The 18,940-nt window shown below is 55.4% G+C and overlaps 1 protein-coding gene across 2 annotated transcripts in view; it reads right to left on the minus strand.

Annotated features, from left to right (window-relative positions):
* The window catches only part of FBLN1 (fibulin 1), an 81,382-nt gene extending 71,075 nt beyond the window's left edge, over positions 1-10,307 (minus strand). The window contains exon 1 of one of the 2 annotated variants that reach the window (XM_043440105.1): positions 10,113-10,306. In XM_043440105.1, the coding sequence (XP_043296040.1) occupies positions 10,113-10,191 (79 nt within the window). In that variant the 5' untranslated portion in view covers positions 10,192-10,306. Of the gene's footprint in view, positions 1-10,112 lie in introns of both variants that reach the window. The other variant, XM_043440106.1, reaches the window with a different exon arrangement.
* Positions 10,308-18,940: the final 8,633 nt, after the last annotated feature.

Genomic DNA, 18,940 nt, shown 5'->3' on the forward strand with positions numbered 1-18,940 from the left:
AACTTTGTGCCCCAAGCTGCAGAAACATTTGGAAATGATTCCCGCTGGGGAGCCCTGAGCACTTTGAAGCTTATTCTCAGTAGAACAATAAAATGTGAAGTCCTTCCCTCAATCCAGAAACTTGGAATGCCCCCAGAATGCTTCAAGCCGCCCTAGAGCTGGAACTCCCAGTGACTGAGGTCAGCACACCCTCCTCGGTGGGAGGTGACCCCCCAAATACTCCCCCATCAGAGGGGTCACAGGGAGCCCACGGCGAGGCGGGATGGTGACTCAGCAGAGGTCAGAGCAGACAGAACACTGCCGTCTTCCTCATAACAGCCCTACACGGGAGGGTCCCCTTGGAGACAGCCCTCCAACCCCCCACCCCTCACCCCTTAAATTCCTGCTTATGCCACCGTGCCAGGACACGTAGCTTCGCCTCCAGCCCACTCCCCCTCTCTGGGCATCTACACCACTTCTGCTATTTCACTGCAGGAACAAATAGCTCTGGATTGAACATCTTCTCCACCTGTCCACCTTGTCTTCAGATTCCAAAGGTCCCCAACTTGGCTACTCCACTGAAACCAGGTTGAGTGCGACACGCTATCTTTCCTTGTGTCCCGTTGACATCGGTTATGTGTGCATCCTTGGGTCAAAATTACTTTGGGTAACTTTCCCATGATTGTTGTTCTGGGGAGCCGAGCACCCAACATTAAACAAAAACCCTTCTTTCAAACTGTTATTGTTGCTTTCTGGAGGTGATGGGAGAACTCCCTGCCAGCATCATTTCTCCCAACCACACTCGGCAGGGACTCAGCACCATCGGCAGGAGGGGAAAGAGGGACGGAATTCTAGGCCGTGGCCCTACTTGTCACAGGGCACAGGGGTAGGCCGGGCGGGAGGCAAGAAGAGAACCGAGGTGTCAACCCCACCTGATGCTACACCTCACCAGTACCAAGGGTTTCTGCAGCAGCCGATGGCATCTGGCCCACCAGCAGACCCTGAAACCATCTCCCAAAGGGAATAAAATGGAAGAGACCTCAGGCACAGCCTCCGTGTCTGAGCCGCCTTCCTAAACCATGCCATGAGAGCAACCTGGAGCGACAAGGCCATCACCACTATTTTGGTCCCCAAGACTGGGAGCAATGCCACTCACTCACGCCCAGCATGTGCTCACTGGTCACTCAACGCCCGTCCTGGGCAGGAAGCGCTTTTTAGAGAGAAGTGGAGCTTCGGGCAAGTCTGGAATCTTTTCCCTCGGGTTACTTCCCTCTCTAAGAAGAAACCTCAGCAAAGCACTGTTTTCATCTCCGGTCCGTGTGATCTGACTGTGTGGATGAGACCCACAAAGACGGAAGCCTGAGACCATGTCCTTTCAAACTCTGGGGCATCAGAATGCCCTTCACGCACATGGAATGCTGAGATATGAGATGGTGGTTGGTTAGCTCTCTACTTGGTTTTATTTTAACCCCCTCATTGGGGAAAATGAAGAGTTAAAGCAAGGCTCGCAGCCCAGCTGCCCCACGGCACAGCCTGAAGCCGCAGCAGAGAGCTGGAGGGGGTCCCCGTGGGGTGCAGGACCCGCATAACTGGGAAGCCTGAGCTGCCATGAGATGCCAACGGGAAATTCCAACCAGACTGAACCATACCAGACTCAGCCCATCCCCACCCCCTGCAGGGCCCCCCACCACCCAAGCCTGGGGAGCCAGCAACACCCCTCTTAGGACTCTTCCATGCACCAGGCTCCCTCTGAGCCGGGAGTGTGGGCTCCAGAATCAGGACTCTGTTTTCAAGGAGATGACAACCCAGGGAGATGCCAGGAGACTGTTCCCGGGTGTGTCCCAGCGCCTCTGCACCCCCCTGTGGCCGAGGATGAGGACTGACCCATCTCCCTCCTCGAGGCCCCCAGCCTCCCCGGGAGGAAGCAGGGGGCGCTGAGGCTGCTCTTATGGATCCAGTCCCGTCCCCAGCATTAGAACAGCTGGTGCCCACACACCCGCTGGACAGCAGCCCCCAGCAGAGAGACGGGGTCTCGGATAGAGAACCAGCTGAAAGGAGGCAGCGAGAGACAGGACCAGCAGGCACACCCCTGAGAAGGTGAAGAGAAGCCCACTCCACGCCACTCCCTCCAGGCAGCTCATGTGATCTCCTGGACCAACCCCCGAGGACGTGCGGGCCACCCTCCTTCTGCCCCCATCTCTCCAGCATCTCCCCCTGCAGGACCCAGCTCCTTGCTTCCTCCTCACTTATCAGAACACGTGTGCACACCTGGCAAGTCTCCTCTGCACCCGGCGTTTGGAAACTGAAGCTCTCCCAGGCTGGGGGTTCCAGGTCCACTCCTCTGCTCGGACTAGCTCATTCACACCCACTCAAAGGCCCTCTCCTCCAGGAAGTTCTCCAGAACCACCGCCCCCCCCCCCAACACACACCCATGCACACACGCAAACATGGGGCAGCGGCCTTTCCTTCCGTGGCCTCTTTGCTCCCCTAACTTCCCAGCACTTTGGCACAAATAATTAACTGTGTGTGTCCCGGTGCCATGAGGGCTGGACAGAAGACTCATTCTGCCCCTGGCCCCGTGGCTGTCCCAGAGCCAGGAAATGTCCAGGAAGACACGGCCAGATGAATGATCTCGTGTGATATGAGCAACTCTGGACATAGGGGATGGAAAGAGATGCAGCCCGTTGCCCGAGGCCAGGGGACAAACAGGCAGCATTCGAATCCGGCTGCGACTCTAAAGCTGACACCCACCCACCGTAAAACCAGAAACGGTGGCTTCTGCCTGAAGCTGGACTTAGAAAAATGGCAGACTTTTCAAGTGGAAAGACAAGTGAGGCGGTTCGTTCAGCGTCCTGCTTTCGAAACACGACGAGAGAGCCAAGCTGCCCATGTTCAAATCCTGGTGCTGCCACGAAGCAGCTGTGTGTCCACAGCCACCCTGCCTGGCCTCTCTGTGCCCGAGGTGGGGGCCGTCATACCAATGATGGAAAAGGTGCAGCGGGTTTCGGAGAGAAGGCTCACATCAAAACGAGGCACACATGTAGCTTAACAAAACTTCCAGGACTTTTCACTCCGGCAGGCAACACAAGTCAGAGGGAAAAATGAGTTCAAGACAAATACAGGCTCATAAAAAAAGAAAAGAAAAATACTGGTTCAAGCCATTAGCACAAAGACACTCTGAGAGCTGGCCTCTAAAAGCCAGCCCTGGCAGCCTCCTAGCTGCCACCCCGGGCCCTGGGGACGCCCCTGAGGAGGGGTCCTCTCTGCTCTTCCCTCCTCAAACTGCCGGGAGGGCTCAGTGCCTCCGGCCTTTGTTCCCTCTTCTTCCATCCCCGCCTCCCTGGGTGGTCTCGTCCAGCCTCACCTTCGGGCCGAGACTCCCTCATTTCTGTCTGTCCAGACTCCACCCGGACGTCTAACAGGAGACCCAAGGTGTCCACTCGGGACTCCGAGGCCCACCCCCGTCCTGCTTCTCCGCCTCAGTAATTAGCAGTCATCCTGCCTCCGGAGGCTGAGGCCAAAATAACTGGGTCAGCCTGAATGATTCCAGCTCCCTCACCGTCCACATCAACTCCTCAGCAAGTCCTAAGTCCTGTCCACTCAACCTCCCCAACCCTCTAGATCTGTCTGCTTCTCCCCAGCCCCCAGGCCACCACCCTCTCCAGGGCATCCCTCACCCTGGACCCTGCAGGAGCCTCACCCCCACCCCCCGGCTTATTCAGCCTCCCTTCTGGTCTCCCTGCAATCCATCCACCATCCATCAACAGAGGGGCTGCTGGAAACGTGAGGCAAGGGATGTCACTCCCCTGCTTAGGAGCCTCCGGCCCCAGGGCATTTGGGATAAAATCCACAGTCCGCAGCCTGGCTTTTAAGGCCCTGCACAAACTGCCGTGGCCCCCCCACCTCCCCTCCCGTCACTCCATCCCGTGGTCCCTCTGACACACCGGGCCCCACCTGGAGGCCTGTGTACGCCTTCCGTCCCCTTTGCCCAAACGCTCCTCCCCAGGTCTTTTCACAGACGGCTTCCTGCCGCTGATGTCTGAGTTCCAGGATCACGGCGCCCCCGCCACCCACCTGAGAGCCACGGGAGTCCCGCAGTCACGTGTTACAGTCACCGTGGCAGAGGGCCCCACGGGACTTCCTGTGAGCGCATCTGTTTCTGTGTTTACTCTCAAGGGCGTATAGTGGCTTCAGGGGTGTCCCCTAGAAAAGACACATCTGTGTCCTGACGCCTGGAACCTAAGAATGTGAGCTTATTTGGAATGAGGGTCCTTGCAGCTGTAACTAAGGATCTCCCAGTGACATCATCCTGGATTATCCTGGTGAGTCCTAAGTCCCGGGACAAGTATCCCTAGAGGTGCACAGAGGAGACGGCCACGGGAAGACGGGGGCAGAGGCTGGAGGCTCACCCCCTTGGCTCTGGGCCCCTGGCGTGGGGAAGGAGTGACCAGGGGCCCGTGCCCACAGGATCCCCCATGAAGTCGGGGACGGAGCCGGGTGGGAATCTGGTTTCCTGGCCCTGGCCAGGCTGGCACGGTGCTCTGGCCAGGCATGTCTGCGGTGGGACAAGCACTGGGGGCTCTGGCTGCTCAGAGGGGGCTCCTAAGCCCCTCCCCAGGGGGCGGGGAGGGGGGCCTGACTCAGGCCGCAGCTGAGGGAGAGAAGGACCAAGTCGGGCCCCGGGCTGGATCGCCCGACCAGCACTGCACAGGCTCATCCACCAATCCGCTCTCCCCTCCTGTCAAGCCAGCCGTGAGCCCCTCAAGGGCCCCGGTTGCCATCGCCTCCCTAGCACGCCGCCCCCTCCTCCGCCATGGAAACACCTGTCCTTTGTAACAAGCCCCTCGGCTCACAGTGAAACGGAGCAGGGCCTTAAGTTCGTCCCTCCCCCTCACGTCCTCTGCCTGCCTCCCTCTGTGGAAAACTTGAGTCAAAGACATTTAATCAGAGAAATGAGGAACCCAGAAGCAAAGGGAAACAGTCAGAGGAGACCAAAGAATAACAATGTCGTCAGTGGGCACAGTCGAGGACCGCTGGTTCTTTCTCAAGGGCTACAGATAATACTCTGAGCCATGTCCTGTGAGCTGTCTTACAGATACTGAAGCCCCAGGTGGAAGAAGTTAACTGCACGATGACCAGACTGTACCCACGACAGAAGCTGCCACGATTTCGAGAACTGGCCTCAAAGAAATGGGAACAGATGGACCCCGAACTGAAGATTAAGTGAACCTGAAACAAGCAAGATGACGCCGGTCAGACCCCCGGTGAGCAAGATGACGCTCAGAGCTGACTGTGCTGTTTCTGCGTGTAGCCTGCCCGCCCCCCCACCACGTCTGTCTATAAAAGCTCTTGCCCACAGTTTGCCAGTGGAGGGGGGGAGTTGGCCTTTGGACAGATAGATGTCTGCCCTCCCCCTGCCCAGTTGCGGGCACCTAAAATAAAGTCCTTTCCACCAACCCGCCCTGTTTACTGGCTTTTGGGTGGCGAGCAGCCGGATCCCACACTCTTTCGGTAACAGGAGCGCTCAATTATGGGACTGAAGGGTCCGTCCAGTCGAGTGGCAAGACGCACGGAGTCCCGTGCCCTCCACTGATGACGCACACTGTCGTGAGCAAGGACTGGTTGCCGGGACCGGCTCTGAAATGCCAGAGCTCGGAGGGTTTTCATGCTAATGGGCTGAGCCCGTATTTTTTTTTTGAACCTGTTCTTCCTTTTGGGTCAAGTCGCCCACTGGAGTAACTGCCCTGTTGTTCAATCTCTAAGTCATGTCTGACTCTTTGCAACCCCATGGACGGTAGCCCACCAGCTTTCCTTTGTGCGTGGGGATCTCCAGGCAAGAACACTGGAGTGGGTTGCCATTTCCTTCTCCTAGGGGATCTTCCTGACCCAGGGATCGAACCTGCGTCTCCAGCATCGGCAAGTGGATTCTTTACCACTGAGCCCCCTGGGAACCCGGCAGTAAAATGGGAATAACAGTTGTACCTACTTCATGGGGTTGTTGACAGCGCTAAATCAGTGACTAAATGTAAAAGACTTCAATTATAATAAGTTCCTAGAGCAGAGAGCTTTCCTTCCACATTTAAGGAAACAGCAGAAAGCGTGTGGGAGTCGGTCAGGCTCTCTCGGGTCACCTTCAGGTCCAGTCTCCTAACCCTGGTGGAGTGCCCACTCCCACCCCTGGGTGGGCTGGTGTAGGACACTCCTGATAACATGCAGGCAGCTGGCTCCCTCCCGCCCCAGCCTCTTGTCAGGACCAGCCTTGGGGGTTAAAGGCAGTGACCAGCGAAGAGTGACGGCCGCAGGGCACAGCCTCCAGTCCGGCCGTGCCTGCTGCAAGCTGGATAGCCAGGGACACACGACTTGCCCTCAGCGCCACACTCTCTCAGCACTAAGCTCCCCTCCAGGCTGAAGGGTCTCTGATCCCAGGAGTTGACCTAATAGGTTCCCACCCACCTCGTTTCATTTGAAACCATTACAAGGAAACTGGAACCATGTGAAGCCTGCACAAGCATTTATTAATGAAATTGTTATGATCTGATGTTTTGCAAAAGAAAAACCTTTTATTGTGTGAGATATACTGGCGAAATACTCGTGCGCCCTATTAGAATTGTTTTCCTGCAAAGTTGCTCCACCCACCGCATCCACTGCTCACAGAGCCCCCCCTTCAGAGGAATGGCAGAGGCTGTCTGGATGGTGTTGGGGAGGGGGCTCCTGAGGAAGCTCCCCAAGCACGAGGTGGGGGCAGAACTCCTGGAAGCCCCACGTTCTCACTCGCCTTCTCAACCTTTGTCCATGGTGACCCTCCCCACCCTCCATCTGCTCCTTCACATCCCAGTTTGCATGCCACTTCCTCCAGGAAGTCTTCCCTGACTCACTCCCAGCTGGAGTTGGTCTGGAACCATCTACTTTTCAGGATCTCCCGGAAATTACGCCCCATGAGCAGAAGGCTCCGGTCTCTCTTCCTCTCTGCCATATCCCCAGGACCTAGAACAGTGTCTGGCACAGAGCTGGCCCTCAGCAGATACCTCACGTATAGATGATCAAACGCCTAAGGAGGCCAGCTGAGCCACTTTGCATGACCTTTACCAATACGGCTTTGGCACCCGAGAGCTGCCTCCCTCCCAGCTCCTGGCTGGGGACATGCAGTCTCAGTAGTGCAGTCTTGGGGAAAAGGACACTGTCCCACTCTAGGAAGGGGACAACACATATAACAAGTAATAATGACACAGCTCCCACGACAGGTATCCTACGGTCTTGCCCTCAATCCTCCTGTGTGCTTAGTCATGTCCGACTGTTTACAACCCCACGGACTGCAGCCCGCCAGGCTCCTCTGTCCACGGGATTTCCCAGGCACGAATATTGGAGCGGGTTGCCATTTCCCTCTCCAGGGCATCTTCCCAACCCAGCAATCGAACCGGTGTCTCCTGCTTTGCAGGCAGATTCTGTACCACTGAGCCACCTGGGAAGCCCCCTCAATCTTCAAAGAGACCTAAAAAGTCGGTTTCTGTTATGTCCATTTTACAAATGAGAAACCAGGTCATCCCGTGGTTCTTTTCTGAGGGACGACAGGCAAAGCTGTTGTCAGTTCCACAAATGAGCTCTCCTAGAAGCCTGCTAGGTGCCAAAGGGGAATGAGCCACCCTCTTCCCCCACCACCATCAGGGCTCAAATGCACCCAAGGTGGGGTGGCCCCGGGCAGTGCTGGAGGGGGCATAACCTGGAGCTGTGGCCCCCCAGAAGAGGCCCTGGCACCACCCCCCAAGACACCCTGAGTCTCATTCTCCTGCAGCCCCCCTCAGCCTGTCCAGCCCCCGCCACCCGACTGGGAGACTTCCGGAGCAGCCGCAGCACAGCCGCGTGTTTTCAGGCCAAGTCCTCCCTCCCCTTTGTTCTCCTCCCAGCGACGTTCTCTGTGATCAGTCGGAGAGGCTGCCCGGTTGGAGCCAAGAAAGTCTTGGAGAAAACACAACCGTCTTTCCCAACACCCTCCTCCTCTCTTACTCCCTCCCACCCTGGCTCTTAGGAAAGCCCAACGGGACAGACAAAAGGATGCAGGACAGACCGGCGGTTCCCACTCTGCCCCCGTGGCTCAAAAGTGCAGCACCCCTCTGCCTTCCTGTGGCCTGGTCACCAAATGAGTTCCGAAGATTAGCTAAAAGGCTCACCATCAGGGCCTTTTCCGCGACCCTTTTAAACTGCACATTTCCTCTGGGACCCCCTCAGCTCTATGAGGGTGGGTGGGGACAGTGTCACTCTCGGCCTTACAAGGCTTCGGGAAACTTACAGCGTCTGAGTTTGCAGGTACAGAAAGGACCCTGGCAGATCTCTCCCCTTCTCTCACCCCAAACCATACCAAACTTGTTGAAATTCAAGAGAGGGACCTCCCCAAAGATACAGGCATTCTAATCAGTAGGCAAAGGAGAGCGGTTTCTGTACCCGCTTCAGGTGAGGACCTGCTCTAGGAAGAAGACGGCAGTAAACCATCAGTCAGGGCTGGGGAGCCATCCCAGCCTAGCATGCCTCGGCACTCCTTCAAAGCTGGCCTCTGCCAGCCTGCAGGGGACCCTTCTCACACGGAGGTGGGATAGCAGTGGAGGGCCTCAGCAAAGCCCAACTAGACCTTCTCTCTGCGACTCAGTTTCCTTGTGCGTTAGACACAGGAGGTGCCGGGGCCCCCTGGGCTTTTGATCCAGCCCGCTGTCCCCTGAATTCCCTTCCGCCCCTGCCTGCCTGACCAGCTCCCGCTCAAGCACCCACTCCTCCAAGAAGCCTCCCATCAACCCCCGGGCCCGGATGGCTCTCACTGCCAGTACTGAGCCCCGTTCCTCCACCCACGACATGTCCCGGGCACAGGCCCGCGCCCGGAACAGACAGGGCTCCATGAAGGTCTACGGCAAAGGGGGCCAGGGAGCCAAGAAACCTCTGCAGAGCGCAGAGCCCTCCCCGCCCCCACCCCCAGCCTCCCCGGGACCCCTGAATCCCAGCAAGGCATTAGCTGGGACAAGTGACCTTTGACAGAGGAAGGGGAGTGGTCACCAGAGAGTTTAAAAGAAGCTCAACTAAGCCAGAGATAAAGAACCGGAGATGCCGAGGGTGGTTGGAGATGCCGAGGGTGGTCAGAGCCCTAATCTGCGCCTGGCCCCAGGAGGGCTGGCCTGGCTAATGACTGATGAGCAACTGGGGTCAGTGGAGAGGTCAGAGGTCATGGCTGTGATTGGCAGGGCCTTGTGGTCACCCCTGAGGAGCGAGGCCTTGAGGATTAAGGGAGAAAGGATGAGCTGGGGGCTCGCCATTCCAGCGCTGTCAGTCCCACGGCTGGGGGCTCTGCTGGTGGAGACCCCCCTGCACCCCCTTGCCACCAGGCGGCCGGGTTTGGAGGTGGCCCGACCCTGGCCACAGTGAATATGGAGGCTGGCAGCACCTCCGTCTTGGGGTCCTCAGTGTCCCAGGAGGGCAGACAGCGGTCTCCCCACACACAGCTGTGACCCTGAACACCTCCAGACTACACCCTTCCTCTCTGTGGCCTCCACCAGCACCCCCTACTCCAGGACGGGTGCTGTGTCTTGAGCAATTTACCCATCCCCACCCCCCAGTCTGTTTTCCCATCAGAAAGCTGGGTACCACAGCCCCTGCATAAGGGTGGAGGTGGGAGGAGTGAGAACAGGTATGCCAAGGGCGCTCCAGGGGCAAGAAGCAGCCACGGCGGTGGGGGTGGGGGTGGGGCGGCGACCTTGGCCACCACCAGCCTTTCCCTCTCCCAGCCGGCACTTTGGCCCCGGCGGGTGGATGGGCGCTAGGGTGGGCAGGGTTTGGAAGTGAGAGGACCTGCGGCAGAATGTGTTTGGAGGCATCCGTCTCTAAAACAAGTCCCCAAGTCAGCGGAGGTGATCAGGATGGAAACCAGGAGGCGGGTAGTTGTGGGGTGGCGAGGGGAGCGCTGCGGGGCAGCTCAGACGCCCCAGGACCGCCGACGGGGGCGCAGCTCCGGGCTGCGTCCCCAGGCGCCGGCAGTCCCAAAAGCCCCACGGGGCGCGGGGTCCCCAGGGGTCGGGGGTGGGGGTGGGGGAGTCACTCAAGCGGGGGCCGTGGACTCGGGGCTCCCCCTCCCTCCCGACGCCCCCCTGGGCCCCTACCTCGGGCCGCCAGCAGCGAGAGGCCGCCTAGCAGCAGCAGCGGCAGCGGGACCCGGCGCGACGGGGCGGCGCGCTCCATGGGTGGCGGGCGGACAAAGGCGCGGGGCGCGGCTCTCGGCTTCGGGCAGCGCGGGCTCCAAGCTCCGGCCGAGCCTCCGCAGCCAACGCTGGGCCCCGGCCGCGCGGTTCAATTATCCCGCCCCGGAGGAGGGCGCGGGGAGGGCGCGGCGGGGGCGGGGCCGCCGGGCGCCCGCTCCCCTCCCCCGGCCGCTCCCCGCCGGAGACCTCCGGGCCCCCTCCCTCCTGGGGTGCCCTCCCTCCTGGCACCCATCCTCGAAGGGCGCGCAGGCCCACGGCCGGGGCGGGGACAGGGACCCCAAACTTCTCCCCGGTGTGGGGGCCAGGGAAAGGGGGGGCGCGATCGGCGGGAAGCACCCCACCCCCACCCCGCCCACACCCCCACCCGCCCTGCGCGAGTGAAACCCGATCCCCTCCGCACCCATCGGCCCGAGTGGCGGGCTGGGTATCAAAGGTTAGCTCCGCCCGGCTCCACCAAAAGGGCGGGTTGGGGGGGCGCCCCCGGAGAGGGGGGCGGCCCCATGCAGCGAGGGGTCCCCAGGATCGGAGGCGCCTTTTGAGGGGAAATAAGGGCGGTCCATTCGGGGAGCCCCCTGCGGGACTCGGCCCCCGAGTGTTGCCCGGAACCCACAGTCTGCTGGTTTCCCTCCCCCTCCCTCCTGCGCGGGGGGTCGTCGGGGGCTCTGCAGGTCGGTGGTCGACCTCAGGTGTGCCCGAGACTGCCACCTGGCTCTGCCCTCAGGGGACCGCCCGTCAGGCTGACTCCACCAGCATCCCAACGCCCGTGGAGGGTGAAGAATCCGGGACACCCAAGCTCTGGGGAGAAAGAGATTCCTTTTTGCCCATGAGGAAGCAGCCTTTGAGCTGGGCCTGCAAAAGCCACTCCGTGTAGGAAATTCATGGCTGCAACCAGTCGGTGGTTACTGAGGATGAATTAGTCTGCTGAACCCAGAAATAGAATTATTTCAAAGAATAAGAAAAACAAAGATGTGCAGGTGGAGATGGGAGCAGGGGGATGAGACCCATAGGGACACCCTTAGCCAAGTGTCGGGGTTCCCTGACCCAGGAGTCCCACTCGGTTTTATACCAGGCAGAAAGGCATATGCTGTCCTGGGCACTGAGACAAAATCATGGGCCAGAGTGCCCATTGCCCGGCAGTTCAGCACAGCTTCCAACAGGGAAGGGCTGAGCTCAGCCTCAGCGGAATGCAGGCACTGGGCAGTCAGCGTGGAGCACTACACAGCCCTGAAGACCAGTGCTCGACAACCTGGACAGCTACTGGAAGGCTCTCAGACAAGAGCCACTGTGAAGCCAGTTGCTGAAGAACATTTCCTGCAAGATGCCATGAAGACAGGAACAAGTTACAAGTCAGGAGAGTGATGGGTTAGGGACCAGAGGGGGTCTGAGGTGGCTTTTAGGAAGAGGGGCTGGTTAGGATGTTGTTTTTTTTTAATCTCTGCGTTGGTTTCAAGGTAGGGTTCAGTTTGTGAGTTTTTATCAGTTACTGATACGTGCCCTTTTCTGAATGTATGTTAGATTTAAACATCTAAGACAGAAAGACACAGCACTCATTCCCCCACACAGGGTGCCTCTCCAGTCTGAGATTTGCAGAGAGCCAGGAAAAGCTCATGAAAGGCGTGGGACCGGCCCTTGAAAGATGAGCAGTAGCACGAGAATGGTTTCCTGGGCAGAGCAGGTAGCGTCTACGATGGCATGGGGGCAGCAGAGACTCCGGGCAGCTTAGAAAGATGACCTGGTCCATTTTGGCTGGATGGTGCGGGTCCCTGAAGCCCGCAGAGCTGGTCTGGTAAAGTCCCAAAGGCAGTGAACATGGGGATATAGGAGCTTTAAGTGCGAGGCCGATGGAGGCTCTTTACTACTTTAACATTAATTCGATGTTTTTAAGCCATAGGTTGTCCTGGAAGGAGGTTAGAGAACCAGAAAAAAATGTGTTTGCAGCAGATTATAGGCTTGTCTGTTATTTTATTAATATTCGCAACAGCCCTGGGAGGTGCTTTAGTACCCCCATTCTACAGATAAGACCAAGGCTCAGAAAAGTGAGGTTGTTGGTCAGATTCTCATGACCAGTGACTGGCAGCTGTGGGTTCTGAATCCAGGCCGACTGACTTCCAGTCCTGGGCTGGAAGGGCTTTGTTGTTCACCAAACACTATGGCATAAGCCTTGCCCTCTCTTATTAGAAACCTGCGTTATATATCTAGCCAGTGAATGGTATACGGGTTGTGCACACGTGTACTTCCATGATCATCTCTAGGTCTGTCTATGTTGTTGCAAATTGATTCTAGTGTGTTTGTTGTAGATGGGCAGAGTCTGGTTCATTTACAGGTGAACCACTTTCCGATTGCTGGATATTTAGATCATTTCAATGTTGGGGGTTACAAATCGTTGCTCCAGTGAAACCTGCATTCTCTGGGCTCAACTCCCAGCGTGGATGCCCTCGAAGAGCGGATGCTACATCCCGAGCTGGACTGATTCACCCCAGAGAGAGACAGGCGCCAAGCCTTGGGCTGCTGCATTTCCTCTCCAGCACTAATATCCTTGTTCAGTCTGGACTATTTCCACAGGCAAAAGGACAGGCGTCTCAATGCTTCAATGTATGTTTTTAATTAACATAGAATTTGAACATTTTTCATACAAGTATTTGTCTTTCATAACTTTGATTCCTTTATTCTTTAAAAGTTTTTTTATGTGGACCATTTTTAAAGTCTTTGTTACAATATTTATTATTTTTTTTTAAATTTTTTTTGGCCGCAAGGCATGTGGGATCTTCGGCTTCCTCACTAGGGATCCAACCCACACTCCCTTCATTGGAAGGCAAGGTCTTAACCACTGGACCACCAGGGAAGTCCCTTATTTATTTTTATATTAGCAGAATTGTTTATCACAGTGAAAATTTAGAAAAAAATGCAATGTCCAACAGTAACCTATGCCCGGTATGTAAAATTAAATTCAACAATGTTAATAGTGATTCAACAGAATATTGTGCTTTTGTTGAAAAGGCTAACTATGATGCCTTACTAGAAATAGGATTTTTGTGAATTAATTTATGTAGAAAAAAAAGTGGGGGAACAAGATTGGGTGAGAATGTATAAATTCACATTGTAGTTATGACTCTGTAAAAGCTACATTCATGCAGCTAAAGATCAAAAGGGAGCTAAATGAAAGTGGGTGTTGTGTTTGACTAGGGAAAATATTGTTATTTTTATTTTTGAAGAAACCGTTGAGCCAGGAAGGAATAATTGTACCATAAAACTGGAGTGGTATAATTCCTGAGCTTAAACCTGACTTCTGAGTTTCTCGGCAGCCAAAGTAAAGATCAGATTAGGATCACTTATGCAGCCCCTGTTTTCTGACCAAAGGAAGTGTATCTTTTTATCAGGAGAGACAAGCTTCTTTCTGGCATTAGCTTTTAATCAGTTTCCTTCTGGGTCTTGATGTTAGAGTCAGGAAACTTGATGAGCTGCACATTTCCCTGTAGCTGGCGGAAGCTGGGCTCATCTTCAGAGAGGTTCCACCAGGGGGATTAGGACCCCACCATCTGGCCCCTGGTCCAGGGCAAGATGACACACAGCCCTTGGATTCTGCTCTAGGCAGGAAGTCATCCGTTCTGTCCCGCTGTGACAGGCCAGCTTTCTTCCATCACCGAGGAGCAGGACAAACGGCCACCCCCATCCTCTCGGTAACAAGTAATGCTCTGTTTGTTTGAAAGATCATTTTTGGCACACGTGGACTGTCTTTTCCCCAAGTCAGAAAGTAAACGGCTTTGATGCTGCCCAGCCTCTGGAGGACAGGCTGCTGTGGGGCTCCCATGGGGTGCTGCCACCCACCTGAGCGGTTTCCTCAGGGCAGCGACTGCCCTGGTCCCTCCCCACCCCTCCAGGTGTCTCTTGGTCCCGTGGATCTTGTATCAGCAGCCCTGGGTCCTTTCCTCGGCTTCTAGAACAGCCAAGCGCCTCCCCTCCCTCCCTGCCTCTCAGCTCTGCCGGCTCCATCCTGTCATTCAGGTCTCAGCTGAGAGGTGGCCCCCTTCCTGACACTTCTCCTGCTTCATACTCCTCTCTTTCTTTGTTAAAGTCTTAGTTTTCTCTCCACCCACTAGCCTATGAGCTTCTTGAGGGCAAGGCCTGTGTCTGTGCACCTTTGATACTCAATAAATCCTGTCGAGGGACTTCCCTGGTACTCCAGTGGCTAAGACTCCCAATGCAGGGGGCCTGGGTTCAATCCCTGGTCAGGGAATTAGATCCCACATGCCACATCTAAAGTATAGAAACAGTGAGAAACAATGGAAACAGTGAGAGACTATTTTGGGGGGCTCCAAAATCACTGCAGATGGTGGCTGCAGCCATGAAATTAAAAGACGCTAGCTCCTTGGGAGAAAAGCTATGACCAACCTAGACAGCATGTTAAAAAGCAGAGACATCACTTTGCCGACAAAGATCCATCTAATCAAAGCTATGGTTTTTCCAGTAGTCATGTATGGATGTGAGAGTTGGACCATAAAGAAAGCCGAGCGCCGAAGAATCGATGCTTTTGAACTGTGGTGTTGGAGAACACTCTTGAGAGTCCCTTGGACTGCAAGGAGATCCAATCAGTCCATCCTAAAGGAAATCAGTCCTAAATATTCATTGGAAGGACTGATGCTGAAGCTGAAGCTTCAATACTTTGATCACTTGATGTGAACTGACTCATTGGAAAAGACCTTGATGCTAGGAAAGATTGAAGGCAGGAGGAGAAGGGGACAACAGAGGTTGAGATAGTTGGATGGCATCACCAATAGATGGACATGAGTTTAGGCAAGCTCCAGGAGTTGGTGATGAACAGGGAGGCCTGGCGTGCTGCAGTCCATGGGGTCACAGCTGAGCGACTGAACTGAACTGAGATGAACCGCCACAACTAAAGATCCCACAAGCCACAACTCAAGACCTGAGGCAGCCAAACTAATTTGTTAAAATAGACTTTTAAAAAACTCCCGTCCAGTGTGTGAATGGAGAAAGCACCTCTCTGGCAGCTGGCGGTGCAGCGTGGAGGGAAACGCATGGCTTCGAGGCAGAGCCGTGTGATGCCCAGCGTCACCACCTCCGCCGAGAGGGGCACCTCTTCTTCCCCCACCAGGACAGCTGGGGAGACCATGGCTCAAGGAGGTGGCAGAGCTGGCACCACTGTGGCCCGGACGTTGCCCTCTGCCGCCCCCCAGGGATGGCCCAGGGCTGCCATCCACCCACCTCCGCTCCAGAGCCCATTCACTGCCCTCTCTGGTCCCTTCTCCACGACACTAGTGTCTGCTCCGGAGGAAGGTCATGGGGGCAATCGTATGACTAGAGTGACAAATGAGAAAAGAATTCCATCCCTTCAGCTCAGAATGAGAACTTCCGCATTTTGCCGTGCACGCAAGCTGTGGAGGAGTCCTGGGCTCTCGGTCCTCGCCCAGATGTCTGTCTTCCGACTCCTGCACCCTCGAGCCTGTGCCCCACACACAGCGTGGCAGCCCCCGCCGTCAGGGCTAGTGGTGCCGGGGACGTGACTGGAAGCCCCTGCCTGGGCCAGCCCCATTGGTCCACTTCCCCACTAGGCTAAGGATGCTGTTCCCACCTGTCCTGCATCTTTGCACACCTCTGGCTTTGAGCCCATTTCACTCTGCATGTGTGCGTGCTCAGAAGCTAAGTCATGTCTGATTCTTTGTGACCCCCTGGACTGTGGCCCACCAGGCTCCTCTGTCCATGGGATTCTCCAGGCCAGAATACTGGAGTGGGTTGCCGTTTCCTTCTCCAGGGGATCTTCCCCAGCCAGGGATCGAACCTGCGTCTCCTGCATTGGTGGGCGGATTCTTTACCACCAAGCCACCTGGGAAGCCCGTTTCACTCTGCGTGAGCTCTATTTCACAGCAGGGGAACCAGGACCATAGAGGAAGACCCTGCCAGCCTCACATAGACAGGGAGCAGGGCCAGGATGTTCCCAGGCACATCTGGATGGTGAGCCCACACATTCATCACCACCCCACAGGGCCCACCCAGCGCAGCGGCAGGTGGTTGGTGAGTGTTCGGGCTGAATGGGATCCCCTTAAAAGTCACAAACGCTAACCCTCAGTACTTGGGAATGTGACCACATTTGGAGATGGGGCCTTGGAAGAGGGGATTAAGTTAGATGAGGTCATTGGAGTGGTCCACAGTCCAATATGACTGGGGTCCCTAGAGGAGGAGACAATGAGGACACCGACACACACAGAGGAGAGACCGCGTGAGGACACAGGGTGAGGACAGCCATCGACACACCCGACAGAGGAGCCCCAGCAGGGACCAGCCCTACCAACATCCGGTTCTCAGACTTCCGGCTTCCAGAACTGGGAGGAAATGTGTTCTTAGTGTTTAAGCCCCTGGGTCTGTGGCATTCATTATGCAGCCCCAGCAAAACTAACGCAGTGAGGGAGGGGAAGAGATGTTCTTTGTCTGGGGTCTGGGACTCTATAAATAGGCATTGGGACCCAGGACTCTGTAAATAGGGGGGGAGAGCATCAGCCTCCCAGGGACGTTAAGAACCTCAGCTGTCTTGGAACTTGTGGTGGTCTGTGCGTGGGTTGGAAAAGAATTTTCAGACGTGAGGCAGGATGGGAGGAGAAGAGAGTTTATTAGAGTGGGAGAGTGTTAGAGCAGCAGGCCAGCCCAAGGGAGAGCCGACCCCTTTCACAGGCTAGTAGCCAATTTTTATAGTCTCAAGACAGAGAAATTCCTACTGGAATGGTGGCATTAGGTGACTGGTTGGATGCTATAGGGTGGGTAATAGGGTACTATATATTACCCTAACACAGGGTAGGGAATTGGCCGGTTTAGATCTGGAGGTTCGTGGCAACAGTTGCTATGGGGTTGGTCAGTTCCAGAGATTTCTGTCCTGTGACCTTGGTACAGAGCTCCTCACAACTCTCCACGGATCAGACGAATTATCAGGGCAAACTCAGATAAAGCCACCATCATTTATTTTTACATGAAAACATATTAATAGTTCTTTGAGGAGCTGTTCAGTGGTGTTGGAGAAGACTCTTGAGAATCCCTTGGACTGCAAGGAGATCCAACCAGTCCACCCTAAAGGAGATCAGTCCTGGGTGTTCATTGGAAGGACTGATGCTGAAGCACCAATTCTTTGACCACCTGATGCAAAGAGCTGACTCATTGGAAAAGACACTGATGCTGGGAAAGATTGAGGGCAGGAGAAGAAGGGGGTGAAGATGAGACGACTGGATGACATCACCAACTCAATGGACGTGAATTTGAGCAAACTCCGGGAGACAGTATTGGACAGGGAAGCCTGGTGTGCTGTAGTTCATGGGGTCGCAAAGAGTCGGACACGACTTAGTGGCTGAACAACACAACAACAACTCTGCTTTGAGACCAAAGCTCCTGCCTCACACAAAGCAAAAGCCCAGAAAACAGAAAAGCCAGCGATGAGAGCCTGACCTTGTGGGGAGGGGCAGACATCTGGCTGTCCTAAGAGCAGGTAAGTGAAAATGGGAAAAGTGAATGTGAAAAAGATGAAAAGCATTGGCGCTTCTGCGGTTACAAAAGAAGAGGAGGAGAAGCCCTTACGTGACTGAAGCACATGCTTCAGTTTTGTTTTGACAGAATGGAACTCCAAGTCCCTCAGTCGTGTCCGACTTTTAGAGACCCCATGGACTGTAGCCCACCAGGCTCCTCTGTCCATGGGATTCTCCAGGCAAGAATACTGGAGTGGTTTGCCATTTCCTTCTCCAGGGGATCTTCCCGGCCCAGGGATCTAACCTGGGTCTCCTGCACTGCAGGCAGATTCTTTACCATCTGAGCTACCTAACCACTGAGGTTCAGGAAAAACTGTCTCCTGGAGCCGTGGAGACCCGGAAGCCTCGAGAGTTTGGGTTTTTGGTCGTTTCAGGGCAGATTTCTGTTTCTTTGGCTGTTGGCCATAGACAAAAGAATGGCAATCTTTAAATTTCCTACTAGTCCAGAAAAGTGAACAGCATTATAATGGGCATCTATCTGTTTTCCACCTTCATTTGGGAAATTCCCCGCTGAAGAGCCTCCCAACGAGGCACAGCTTTCTCCCCGCTGCAGAAACTAAACCCTCACGTCCCCCTCACTCCCCCCACGCCAGCCTCCCTTAAAGGTCAGATGCTGGCCTGTGACCAAGGCGAGCCAATTTCACAGAACTGCCCCGGATTTTGTAGAATGAGCTAGCTGGTGCTGGAAAGAAACAGGGTTGGTGGTGAGTTCCTCTTGTTAGCAGTTAGAAGCAGCAGCGGGAACGAGGAATTTCTGGGGTGAGTCCTGGATGCAGAGCAAGCAGGGCCACCCAGTGCTGAGGGGCAGTGACGTCCCCTGACTGGTTTTGTGGCTGAATTTGGCTGTAGTTCTGGTAAAGAAAGCTGAGCACCAAAGAATGCATGCTTTTGAACTGTGGTGTTGGAGAAGACTCTTGAGAGTCCCTTGGACTGCAAGGAGATCCAATCAGTCCATCCTAAAGGAGATCAGCCCTGGGTGTTCATTGGAAGGACTGATGTTGAAGCTGAAACTCCAATACTTTGGCCACCTGATACCAAGAACTGACTCATTTGAAAAGACCCTGATGCTGGGAAAGATTGAAGGCAGGAGGAGAAGGGGACAACAGAGGATGAGATGGTTGGATGGCATCACTGATTCAATGGACATGAGTTTGAGTAAACTCTGGCAGTTGGTGATGGACAGGGAGGCCTGGCGTGCTGCAGTCCATG

This window comes from Cervus canadensis, chromosome 21, assembly GCF_019320065.1.
Source record: "Cervus canadensis isolate Bull #8, Minnesota chromosome 21, ASM1932006v1, whole genome shotgun sequence".
NCBI classification, from domain to species: Eukaryota; Metazoa; Chordata; class Mammalia; order Artiodactyla; family Cervidae; genus Cervus; species Cervus canadensis.